The sequence below is a fragment of the Aethalodelphis obliquidens genome, unplaced genomic scaffold, assembly GCF_003676395.1.
Source record: "Aethalodelphis obliquidens isolate GAN/ISIS:26980383/991018 unplaced genomic scaffold, ASM367639v1 scaffold62, whole genome shotgun sequence".
Taxonomy (NCBI): Eukaryota; Metazoa; Chordata; class Mammalia; order Artiodactyla; family Delphinidae; genus Aethalodelphis; species Aethalodelphis obliquidens.
In genome coordinates this window covers 4,213,939-4,227,217 of record NW_020838006.1, presented here as the reverse complement: position 1 = coordinate 4,227,217, position 13,279 = coordinate 4,213,939, and the positions used below count along the sequence as shown (strand labels likewise).

Here is a 13,279-nt window from a genome sequence, read left to right as displayed (position 1 = left end):
GGTTAAATACACTGTGACTATTGAGATGAAAAAATGACTAGAAATTAAAGAGACAGTAATACCATTTATCATTAGAACCAAAAAAAAAATTGATTTGGTTGTTGGTCCGTGGGTACTTGTACCTCTTAGACACTCAGACCCTCCTGCTTTTCTTCCAGTATTCACTGGATTTCCTTTTTTTTGTCCCCTTGGTCTGTCTCCATGTACCCACCCTCCCAGTCTCTCTGACCCCCTAAGCTCTGTCCATGTTTCACGTTCCTATTTTTCCTAAAACCTCTTATTTTCTGGAAGACCAGCTTCTCTTGACTTTTATCCCCTGGTCAGCAAAAGCAGACTCACCCTGGTGGCCGCGATTGCATGTCGTTGCATGTTCTGTGTAGTTGTGGGCTTGAGAAGCACGTCGCCTAAGAGGACACGTCATTTCCTGGTTACTCTTCTGCCAGCCGCTGTGATACAGACCTTGCTCTCATTTGAGGGTATCTGAGGGCGGTGATGCTCTGGGTCTTCTTCCCCGCTGCCCACCTTTCGCTGGCCCCCAGAATACCAGAGAGTCTTCTTGACATGGCTGTGTTCCCCCCTTTTCCTGTAAGGACGATATCTGGGCTACGTTGGGTTCTTGCATTCAATGCCAAGGTTCTTTGGGATGGCACAACCCACCTGTGCCTCCATGCCAAGGTACCAGCATGCGGGGAGAGATGCCAGGCTTTAAAAATGATTGAGCTGAAGTGTGTTCGCTGCCAGAGGAGAATGTTCATTCTCTAGCTGGCTTTGTATCTTGGTCCGGTAGAATTTCAGGAGGGTGGTGGCTAACGTGAGCTCAGTGGATTATGTTTTTCTGCTGAAGACGTTGTTTAGTTAAGAATACCTCTTACCTGGCAGAAGATGGCTGTAGGAGTCCATCCCGATCCTTGCTGGAGGAGACCCCTCACACCTGCATGTCTGGGTTTTCAGGGCTCTTTGTGGAGCTGCTCCCCACCCAACAGTGAAAAGGCTTTTTGGAAGGCTGCGTAATGCCCAGGCCTCTCTCTAATGCCTTGAGTCTCAGGGTTCAGCGCTTTAAGACATTAGGTTAAAGAGGATGTTAGTACAATAGATGCAACTGCTTATACTGGCCCCAGCTGTCTGAGGGCCGGGTCTCAGTTAAGAAAGAAGGAGAGATCATTGTGAAGAGAGACGTACACCGTCTGAGGAAGGGAAAATAGGAAGCGAGGCCTGGGAAGTGGGGGGGTGTGGATTTGGGAGCGTGGGGGTGGAGTGAGGCCTCCGACAGGGAATTGAATGGACTCTAAAGGTAAATGTCTGTTTCCTGGGGTTTTTTTCCTGGAACTGACTCCAACTGTAATTAAATCACGTATGTGTATTGAATAAAAGAGGTTGGAATTTCAGTCTTGCTTGGAATTTGCATTTGTATTGAAGAATTAAAATTTTGTGAAAAAGAAGAGACGCTAAGAATGTTCAGTGTCTCCCCTACACCGGTGTCCCCCTTGACGAGACTGCTGGACCCACGTAAACCTAACTCAAGTCACGGTGTTGCTTCTGGCTTTGGTCCTTGGCCCGTGGAGGAGCTGCCTCCTATCAGATAAGGAGTAGAGGTTGGTGGTAAGGCAGGGGCACGTCTGCAGGTGCTGGGACCGTCTTTGATTCAACCGCTTCCCACCCTGAGAGCCCATCTCTGTTCCATGACCCTTCAGACCTTGAGATCCTGCAGACCTTGCGAGGCCTGAGGTCAGCCCTGGACAGATACCCTTCTAAGAATCCATGGAGAGCAGGACCCTCTCTCCGTAAAATGCCCAGACACACAATTTGTATATGAAATGTCAAGGGTGTGGGTAGGTATCTTAACGAGTGTCCACAGGGCCCAGATTAAGAATCCTTGCTTTGGGGCCCAGGTCACTGCGGAGCTACCAGGGGTGCCCCTGGACCCCAGCTGCCAGGTGGCCTTTTCCTGTCCATCACCTTTGCTTGTCCGTCCCCCCACCATTTGCTAACAAGGCAAGAGTCACCGGATTGTTGTAGCACCCCATGTCCTGCGGTACTCATGTGGTAAGCGATACTGAGTCATAATTTTTTGTTTTTATTAAAGACCTCTTTTTTCCAAAGCCTGCTTCTCTTTACAACATATTCTAATTCCATTTTATCTTCACGTTTGTGTACATTTTTACGGTTCGGGCTGGCTCATTTGCAAAGCTCTCTGGGGAACGGCAGTATTTAAAGATTCTTCTTGCTTGAGTCTTAGGAACTGTCTCAGTCTTAGGAACTGTCTCAGAAAATAAGAAAAAGCCATTTCTTATTTTCAGTTTTCTTCTGAGGTGGAGAAAGACCGTTCTGCCACCTTTGATCACCTCAGGACGGTTGTCATCACTTTACAAGCAGAAATCCATTGGTATAGGAGGGCGTGGGCATACAGGGGTACCCAGGAGAGGAGCAGAACTTGATGAGCTGGGGGGGTGAGGATGTGATGAGCACGTGGGCCTGACTGTGGAAAGCAGACTTGGATCCACTGACCGTTACCGTTGTTGTGGATTTCACATCAGAACAGCAGAATCTGCAAACCCTTGACCCTAAAAGGGAAGGTTTTCTGTCTTTAAAACTCCATCAAAGCCTGGTTCTTCGAAATCTCCATTTCTCAGAGCCCCTGCTAACCATGGGTGCTTTGCGGGTGCCCACAGATTGGTGTTTACACGGCCAGTTGACCTCCTTCAGACCAACGTGCCCTGTTGGGAACCCCTACCCTCCATCCACGTGCCCCCGTTTTGGACCCACACCAGAGGGTGGTCTCACCTTCTGCATATGGACTTGAGTTCCAGTGTGGGTGGAATTGGGGGTGTCCTCTAAGACGTTCACTGACAACGTGATGAATGAAACCAGCTTTATTTTTAAACCCTGATTATTTACTCAAGGTTGGATAAGAGAATTTTTGCAAGTTTTCCGAAGCTGCAGGAGACAGAAACATTGCTGGATCCTTGTTTAAGCTTAGGGCACCGTCTGCTAAGGGTCTGTGCCAGTGAGGGGATGTGTGTCAGGCTCCCCGTGGCCTTTCCTCCCTTGGCGGGACTTCAGGGTCCCCAGGAGCTCTGGCCGCCGTTCGCCCTGGAGTGAGTCAGCTTCTGAGGCCTGTGCACCAGCCTTAATTCTCCTTGCTGGAGCCAGTGTCCCTGACGGCATCACCAGACACAGGAAGCGTGACGTTGATTGAAGTGGGACAAGCTGGAGAGGTTTGTGTGCACAGTAATGTATGTTCTTCATATGATGTGGCGGGAGCTTGCAGAAGGCGTCTTGGCTCCTGGAAATCAGGGACCAGCTGCGTTTGGTTTCCAAGGAAGGCAGACAGCAGGAGACGCTTGGTCCCTGTGGTTCGTAAGCATCTCCCTGCAAGTGTGGCAGTGGGTGGGAGGGGTGCACTGGCTTGTGGGCAGATGGGAAAATCACACTTTCAGAAGAAAGAACAACTCTTCACTTCATAAAACTTACTTGAGCTATTGATTTGCTTAGTTTACAATCAGTGCTTTGTGAGAGCAGCTAATTTCAAGCAGGAACAATTGCACTCCAGGTGGAGCTCCTTTTCTCTCTCTCTTTTTTTTTTTTGGTTTTTGTTTTTAATTTTTATTTTATATTGGGTATAGTTGATTAACAATGTTGTGTTAATTTCAGGTGTAAAGTGATTCAGTTATACACATACATGTATCTGTTCTTTTTCAGATTCTTTTCCCATGGAGCTCCCTTTCTTGTTGAGATGTATAAGGACCTTGAAAGCTGTGCCCACCCCCTTGAGTGCAGGATGGTAGCGTGATTTGCTTTCGATTGTCCTTTTTCCTGCCACACAAGATACCCAGGCCTTGCCCTCTCCTGCCCCGCTGCCCTGGGTGGAGGGGATGTCTGCTAATATAGGTGACCACCCGGCACGTTACTGCGAAGGAAGTAGCAGCTCCATCACCTTGGCATTGAAGGGAGTGTGTCTGAGCTCTCTGGCTTTGGTGGCAACTGACGGGAACTGCAAACTCACAGTGAATGGAGACAGCCACCCTTTAAAACTTGCCTGAAACCCAGAGGAGGGGGAAAGAGCAGGGAAGGTCAGGAGGGCAGGTATATGGGACGGTGGCCCTGCTTTAGCCCGTCAGACTCGTAACCACAGTGACCTTGGCTGCCATGGGCACTGCAGCACAGGAGCTGAAGCTGGAGGAGAGGTAGGCGGCTTCCGGGCATTGACAGCAAGTGCTGGCTCCTGTCCCTCTGTCTCTGATTTCCCAGTGTGGAATCAGGGTGGCCCATGGCCCCAGACTCCCCCTCTGGTTAGTCTTCTCTGGACCATGGTGGGGGTCAGGGGCCCTCAGTTATTTCAGTATATCTAGCAAAGCACCTTTCCAGTGATGTCACATAGCACACATGACATGAGTCTAGGGAACCAGGCACATGATGGAAACTTGACTTGTGGCTGGAGGAAAGCCCCATGGCCTTGGGAATAATTTGAGCAGTATGTCTATGGTAAATGTCCATTTCAACTGAAATCTTAAAAATGCTACCCCAGTGGAAAGAGCACCATATTTCCTCTGGAGTGTTGGTGAGGAAGGACAATTATAAACACCTTGATCGCTAAATAACTTTTGTGTTTTGGAAGTAGATGAGATGGTTCTTTGTAATGAGACTGAAAATGATTAGTTTTTGCTTGGATATTTGGGCAAGTCTGTATCCTTTTATATTAAAATGTTTGGGCTCCCGTGTTTCTGTATGTTAAGTTCATTAGTAATTACCAGTCAGCAGCAATTAGAAACAATTACGTAGTGTTTTGTGTAGAGTGCTTTTGCTGACATAGAAACAAGTACTATGAGAACATACATAAATGAAGAATGGTGAATAGGATTATTTCTTTCAACAGAATTGTGAGGACAGCTGTAATTGTAGCCAGAGTTCTTGGTAATTAGGTATTGGAAAATTATGCGCTCAGCAATCCACCTTGCATATTTTATTAACTTGCCTGCTTCCTCTGTAATTTGGAAAACTGGAATCAAGCAACTGAATGAATAAAACTTGCATCAAGGAACGTGCAGGGTCTGTTAGCCAGGTTGAAGCTTAGCATTATTATAAAATTTCAGACTTTTTCTTTACATTTTCATTTTTGTTTCCCTCCATAAATTAATGCCAGCACTGAGCCTTTTTTTTTTTTTTTTTTTTACTTGCTGTAGTGATATTCACTAATGGGAATAGAAATAATTTCAGAGTAAATTTTCCCATAAATAAGGTAATGTCAGTTTCTGGGGTGTCTGACTTTTGCTTATAAACAGAGAAATTTACGTTAGCTATAGTGCTCTGGGTTGTACAAGTTAACAGGAGAATATTATTTGGGAATAGCCAAGGTGAAGGGACTCACACTTGAATATTATAGTTAGTTTCTTAGAGGGCAGGAAGCTTTCTTGTCAGGGGAGGTGCTTAGGCTAGAAGGCTCACTCACAGGTGAGGGGAAGATGAGAGGGCTCCTCAGGTGCTTAAAGGTGGGGCCTGCACCCCAAAGATCGTCTTCTGGGCTTCCCTGGTGGCGCAGTGGTTGGGAGTCCGCCTGCCGATGTAGGGGACGCGGGTTCGTGCCCCGGTCCGGGAAGATCCCACATGCCGCGGAGTGGCTGGGCCCGTGAGCCATGGCCGCTGGGCCTGCGCGTCCGGAGCCTGTGCTCCGCAGCGGGAGAGGCCACAACAGTGAGAGGCCCGCGTACCACAAAAAAAAAAAAAAAAAAAGATCGTCTTCTGCCCACGGCCGGGAGGACCAGTTTATGGAGAAACTCTATCTGGGCAGGCTTGGGCTCTCTGCCCTTGCTAAGCACATGGGTTCGGTGCTGTGCTTCTAGCTTCTCAGGACCAGGCTGGTGATTTTTACTGATGATCTCGTTTTAGCCAAACTCAGGCCCCGAATTGGTTTTGTCAGAAGATGAGAAAAGTGACACTGAAGATCAGGAAGAGACAGAAGTGGGCGTCATGGAGGATCAGCGCAGTGTAATCCTTCACCTCATTTCTCAGCTCAAACTTGGAATGGATCTGACCAAGGTAGGTGGGCGTGTCCCCTGGGGCTTGTGGCCAGTCGTCTGGGTGCCTTCTGTCCCTCACAGGCTTTCCCGCTCGGGAGACTGGGGATGCAGAGTGGGGAAGGGTCAGAGCTGCAGTCAAGTGTGGATGTTCCGGGGATTATTGGAAAGGATGTTTTATGTAAACGATTATCCCCAGACCATGAGCCTTGCGTTTGCTTCTCTGGAGGAGCTGCGACGCTTCAAGGGCAGGGAAAGCACACAAGATGATAAGGACAGTTCAGATGGGATTTCTTTGTCTCCTGCTGTGTCCTAGAGAGGATTAAAGGTGACCTAGAGAGATGGACGTGGCGCATTGGCCACAGAGAGAAAACAGGAGGAAGGAAATGGTGTGGGCAAGAGTGAGGCTGCCTCCACCTGCACCACCACCACCACCCGCCCCTGCCCCCCCCCACGGCCTCTGGGCACCTGGCCACCTCCTGTTGCTGGCTGTCATTGGCCTTAACCCCATTGATGATCCAGACCTCGCTGCTCACGTGGAGAGCTGTGTGCCCGCTTGTTGGTAGACGCACAATAACTCTTGTTGGTGTTGCGCCCATCCCGGGAAACCTCATCGAGGGGACCCAGCATCCTCCATGCTGGTGGCCGGGCGATGGCCCCCTGTGGAGCCTTCCCCGCCTCCGGGCAGTGGCTTCGTTCTGGAGGAGAGAGGGAAGGCCGCTCTGCGTGCAGCTGAGAGGTGTGTGGGCATCAGGAGCGTTGTGGGTGGTGGGAGATGCCTGGACTCGGCTGTCCAACCCACCCGGCTTCCCTTGCCCGTCCTGACGCTGATGCCGAAAGCTCGGCTTCTTTGCACTGGTGCCGAATCGAATCTTGGAGACAGATTTTTGGGTGAAGTAGAAAAGAATAGCTTTATTGCTTTGCCAGGCAAAGGGAGACACAGCGAGCTCCTGCCCCACAAAACCGTGTGTCCCAAACCGGGAGGTAAGGAGTTCAAGGGTTGGGTTGCTGATAAGGATCAGGGTGTGTGCGGGGCCTGCACTCCTCCAGTCTGGCCTCAGGTGGTCCTCTCTGGAATGAAGAATGCTAACATTTTCCATTTGTGGAGGGTTTTCTTTCTGCAGAAGAGCTCAAAGATGTTGTTATGTGTATCCCTTGAGGCGGAACCAGGACCCTGCCCCAAGGCTGCACTATAGTTTCCTGACTGCTCCTCCCTTGTCTCTGCATCCCCTCCCTTCCCTGATTAGCAACTGTTTGAAAGGCTTCCATGCCCTGGAGCCCCACAGGGTCCTGCTCAGTTTCGGTAGGTGCTTCCTGATTAGGAGGGAGGGACGCGACCATGGGAAGGGTGTGCTGGGAATGAAAGTTCTGGATCCGGAAGGCCTACTTGAAATGGTTGGAGCCCCTGAAGGCGCAGCCTGGGGAAACTGCCTTGAGGGTCGTGGGCTTGTTTGGCTGCAGGGAAGGGGCTGGATTCCACAAGCTCAGCTTGGCCTGGAGGCCAGAACAGCGAGAGGGAGGGGGCGGGTGGGACAGGCTCTTTGAAGAGGAAAGCGAAAACAGGGAGCCTCAGAGGGGACAGAAAAGCCTTTTCTTGGGGATGTTCTCATGGGTTTGATCATGAGGGAGTCTGACATCCTGGGAACCTGCACTACTTTCCATGGGATTGGGGGCACATGCTGAGCAGTGTGACCTGGAAGGTTCCCTCGTCTCCCCTTTCCCTGCCCTCTGCTCGGGGGCTCCACACACCAAGCTGACATCCTGCTGCCTTCCCTTCATTTCTGTCTCCTGGCCATGTAATTTGCATCCTTTTTGCTAGAAGAATCGTTTAAGTGCTTGCCTTTTAAAAAGCCCCCTCTCTGATTCCTGTCTGAGTGTAGACCACTCAGACGGAGCTTTGAGTGAAGACCTGGGGGCTGGAATCTGGGCTGTGACATCACTAATTTGACCCCAAACCATGTTTCCAAACTCTGGTTCACAGCCCGTTTTGTGGGTTGTAAAACCGGTTTAGTGGGTCAGATGATCATTTCTAAAAAATGAAATAAAATACATTAGAAAACACCAGAGTGTACAGCAGGTGAAACTTTTTAGTTCTGTTGATACGTGTGTACTGGTCCCCATGTGAAATATATTTGCATCGTGGATCATATTCTATAATTCAATGTAGACTCCTGAGTGATACAGGAGAGAGACTGTCAGAGTAACCGAAGTTGCCCGGGTCAGATGTGGAGAAACCCAACAGCGCTGAGGGGACTGCATGACGGCAGGTGGAGCGTCTCAGAGACATCACCTTCTGGCTCCTGTGTTTTATTTTTAAATTTTTTTATTTGGCTGTGCCGCACGGCATGTGGGATCTTAGTTCCCTGACCGGGGATCACATCCATGCCCCCTGCAGTGAAAGCTCGGAGTCCTAACCACTGGACCGCCAGGGAAGTCCCTCTTGTTTTAAAATATGGAAATCATGAGAAGTGTACATCGCCTTTTCCTAAAAGAGCAAACGTGTTTATCCAACAGTCAGCTATCAGAAAGAAGAACTTTTCTAATCTATTGTTCATTAACTTATTTACTGGGAAGAAGCTGTTATTCAGAAACCAAGGGAACATTTGACAAGCTGAAATACTTGTGAAAGGAAGAGGGAAACCTTTTATTGTCCCATGAGGCTTTTGGGCTTTCGTTGCCCTGCCCTGTAAAAATGTTGATGAAATTGTATCTTCCCCTTTTTAAAAAAATTTTTATTGAAGTATAGTTGACTTACAATGCTGTGTTACTTTCTGCTGTACAGCAAAGTGATTCAGTTATACATACATATATATTCTTTTTCATATTCTTTTCCATTACGGTTTATCATAGGATATTGGATATAGTTCCCTGTGCTATACAGTAGGACCTTGTTGCTTATCCATCCTACATGTAATAGTTTCCATCTGCTAATCCCAAACTCCCCCTCCATCCCTCTCCCACCCCCTTCCCTTTGGCAACCACAAGTCTGTTCTCTATGTCTCTGAGTCTGCTTTGTTTCATAGATACGTTCATTTGTGTCGTATTTTAGGTTCAACATATAAGTGATATCATATGATATTTGTCTTTCTCTGTCTGACTTACTTCACTTAGTATGATCATCTCTAGGTCCATCCATGTTGCTGCAAATGGCATTATTTCATTCTTTTTAATGGCTGAGTAATATTCTATTGTCTACATGTACCACATCTTCTTTATCCATTCATCTGTCGATGTACATTTAGGTTGTTTCCCTGTCTTGGCTATTGTATATAGTGCTTCTGTGAATATAGGGGTGCATGTATCCTTTTGAATTATGGTTTCTTCCAGTTATATGCCCAGTAGTGGGATTGCTGGATCATATGGTAGCTCTACGTTTAGTGTTTTGAGGAACCTCCATACTGTTCTCCATAGTGGCTATATCAATTTACATTCCCACCAGCAGTGTAGAAGGGTTCCCTTTTCTCCACACCCTCTCCAGCATTTGTTATTTGTAGATTATCTCTTTCCTTATTGTCTCTTCTTGGCTCTTGTCTGTGTCATTCAGTTAAGCTTGTGCTAAGCTGGCAGTGGACGAGCTTGGCCTGAATGGCACTCGGTTCGATAAGCAGGCACCCTGGAGAGGTTACCTTCCTCGACTTGAGGATGAAGCTTTGATCTCTCCGTAAAATAAGTGCGCAGCCCCATCTTTGTGGAGGTGTCCAGCACAGCTGCATTCCCAGGTCACCAGCCTCACTGGGCCTTGAGTGCTGTATTTTGCTTTAGTTCATTAACCGTGGTCAGCAGTTTCCTGGGCAAGTGACCGGTGGGGTGGTATAACATCCCATGCTCAGAAGCATCCCAGGCTTGGTTTACTGCTCTGCTGTTGCTGTCTTGAAATTCTTAATCATTTTGAACAAGAGGACTTGCATTTTTGTTTTTCACTGGGCCCCCCAAAGTAGGTATCTGGTCCTGCCTCCAGAAGCACCTTGGTCTGTCCTCCTTCCTCAGTTGTGGTTCCAGAAGCCCAAGTTGCTGGTGAATTCCGCCACTGGATAACCTGCTACAATTGCACAAATCATGGGTAGCCCAGGAAGGAAAATGAGGGAGAAAGGAGGAGCCACAGAAGATGGAGGGCACAGAAGGGCTCTTTGACAAAGGGACATGTAGGTTGAGCCTGAAGGGTGAGTGGGCAGTAGTGGAAGGAACTAGAGGAAGGGCATTCCTGGTGGAGGGAACAGCATGGGCGAAGCCAGAGAGCGAAGGCAGTGAGGCTGGGGGGAGTGTGTGCTGGCGGGGCATGGGGGAACCTGGAGTGGGGGCTAGGGTCAGATCTGCAGAGCCTTGTGGGCCGTTGAAGGAGGGTGAACTTGATCCTGAGGGTGATGGGAAACCTTTGGAGGCCTTGGAGCAGGTGGGAAACATGTGTTTTTCAGAGTTGCTGCCCTGAAATTTGTGGGCTCCGGGGAGGGGGCCCACAGGATGCAAGGTTGAGCTTGGGGGTTTATGACGATTTTTACCGTGTTTTCAGGGCTATGAAAGGCAGCCGTCAGTAACGCACGTGCTCTCTCATCTAACGAGTACTTATTGAGTACTACACCTGCCAGGTACTGTTCTAGGCGCTGGGAGTGCAGCAGTGAACAAAACAGTTAGAATCCACGCCTCACGGAGCTTGTGTGATGGTGGAAAGAGACAGACAAACTAGAGAGAGAAAAGAAAAGAATATGGAGATGTAAACACAGTGGAGAGACACAGAGCATGGCGGGTGGGGATGGAAAGCTGATGGGGCCGGTGAGCCTCTTAGATGAGCCGCTCAGCGCAGGATTCTCCAGGTGTCACTGGAGTACAGGCAGGTGAAGATGAGGAAGCCAGCCAGGTGGCCATGTAGTGGAGGCTGTTCGGGCCAGCGGGGTCAGTGAGTGGACAAGGCCCAAGGTGGCCCTTGCCTGGCATTTTGAGGACGAGCAGGGAGCATTGTGTCTGGATCAGAGTTGACCCGCATGGGCTGGCAGGACATTAAATTGGCAAGACAGCAGGGGCTGGATCGGAGGGCCTCGCCGGACATCGTGAGGACTTGGGGTGTTGCTGTGGATGTGGGTGGCTGTCAGAGAGTTGTGAACAAAGGAATGCAGGGCTTTCCTTGTATTTTAAAAAGATTGTTTTGACTCTTTTGTAGAAAGTAAACTGGGACAGGGCAAGTGGGGTGCAGGCGGCAGGGTCAGGGTGGGCATAGAGGAGGTGACAGACAATGGCAAGGGCAGTGGCAGTTTCTGGATGTACTTAGAAGACGTGCCAGCAGGCTACAGGTATCCTTTTTGCATGTGGTTTGGTTGTAAGGTATGAGCAAAAGAGGAACAAGGAATGACTCTAAGATTTCAACCTGAGCAACTGGAATAATAAACATTAGAGCTGCTGTTTGTTTCAGTGACCTGTTGCTGAGGGACTGACCACCCTAAACGAAGTGGCTTAAAATAACCATTTTATTTATGTTCACAGTCTGGGCTGGGCTCAGCTGGGTGGCTCTTTTGCTGGTCTTGCCAGTGGTCACTCATGTGCCTGTCGTCAGCCGGTGGGCTGGTTGTAGGCTGAACGTGGCTGGGACAGCTGGGCCTCTCTCTCCTCATGAAGTCTTGTAACCTTTCTGTCTCCATGAATCCTTCCCACATGGTCTGTCCAGCTGGGTTGCCAGACTCTTACACAGTGGCTCAAAGCTCCCAGGAGGGCCAAACTGGGTGCTGATAAGCCTTGGGCCCCAAACTGACACTGTCACTTCCACTCTGTTGATTAAAGTGCCACAAGGGGACTCTTCAGGGGTGTGAATTCCAGGGGCTTGGGTTCATCGAGGGCCACCCGTGGAGCAGACCACCGGCCCCGCTTACCAAGGGGGGAGAGGCTATGGGAAGAGGAGGTTGGGGTGTTTGGGGGGATATCCCAGATTCAACCTTGGGTCTCTTGGGTCTGAGGGATCCATTCAGTTCTGCATCCAAATTGAGAGGATGTGTAGGCAGCTGAGTAGAGAAGCCTGGGGTTTGTGAGTGAAGCTTGGGTACCAGTTTGGGAGTGAACAATGTGCAGAGGGTGGTCCAACTCAGGAGATGGTAACCCCCCTTTAGGGAGTGAGTAGAGATGTAGGGGGAAAGTCCAAAGGCCGAGTCCGGGGAATCTCCAGTATGTGAAGGCTGGAGAGGTGAGAAGGGTCCAGCAGAGGAGACTGAGGAGGGTCAGCTGGGGGGAGGTGGGGTAGGAAGCAGAGGAACGTGATGACATGAAGTCACACACAGGCAGTGTTTTAAGGAGAAGGGAGTTCTCCGCTGCGAGGCACTGCTGCAAACAAGCCTGCAGAGGGACCATTGCCTTTGTTTTGGTCAAAGTTTGATTAGGTGGCTTCAAGGGAGGATGGGGAGAAAGGTGGTGACAGGGAGTAAAAATGGAGTTTCAAGGAGCTTTGATGCAAAAGGGAAGCAGAAAATTGGGACGAAGCTCTGGAACAGAGAACTTTGGTTTCTGAAGATGTTTGAATGCTGATGGGAACGGTAGGTCCGGAGAGAGGGCGGGGATGCCTGCGGGAACTTGAGAGGGGAGGGGTTCTGGGATCCCGTGCGGTGCGGAGGGTCTGTCCCTAGCTAGGACAGCCCACCGTTGTAGCAGGAGGCAAGCAGCAGAGCGGAGGGGCGGGGACCCCGGGGGACCCTCAGCTCTGTGTTTACGCATGTGGTTCTGAGCCGGGACGCGCCCCAGCTGTTACCTCACTTCTGAATGTCTCTGTTTCCTTGCCTGTAAAGCAGGGATAATCCCGTCTTGCTCCCACATCTGCACAGCCACGTGTCAAGGATTCAGAGCAGTGAGGGTGATGAAGAGGGAAGGGCTGTTAGAGATTTGGGGAGGGAGGAGGCAGCAGGGATGAGTGGCCCTCTCAGGCGGAGGAAGGAGGTGGCAGGATTGCCCCTCGCCCCGCCCCGGGGCGGGGCACGTAAGGATTTTAGGTCGCGAATTTAAAGTGAGACCAGCGAGCATGTGTCTCTTTTCTCCAGGTAAGTTGAGCTGCCAGGTTGAGGCTCGGAGAACGTGAGGAGGTGGATTAAACCAGGGTTGGGGTTTGCTGGCTGACCCCCCCAGAGGGAGAGAGGGCCGAGGGGCCACGGGGTGGTGGTGGTGGCAGATCAAGGGAGTGAGTGTCAGGTGGGGCAGGGATGCCATGCTGGGCGTGGAGGGAAAGGAGGCGACAGGGGATGGTGGACGTGATGGGGTCGTGGGGCTGGGGCTGTGATGGAGTGAGCTGGACGTACCGGGTG

At 50.1% G+C, this 13,279-nt stretch overlaps 1 protein-coding gene across 4 annotated transcripts in view; it reads left to right on the top strand.

Annotated features, from left to right (window-relative positions):
- Window positions 1–13,279, top strand: part of OSBPL10 (oxysterol binding protein like 10) — a 298,101-nt gene that overhangs the window by 257,837 nt on the left and 26,985 nt on the right. For all 4 annotated transcript variants that reach the window (XM_027088152.1, XM_027088151.1, XM_027088150.1 and 1 more), the window contains one exon: window positions 5,884–6,033. In XM_027088152.1, coding sequence (XP_026943953.1) covers window positions 5,884–6,033 — 150 coding nt within the window. The remainder of the gene's footprint in view (window positions 1–5,883; window positions 6,034–13,279) is intronic.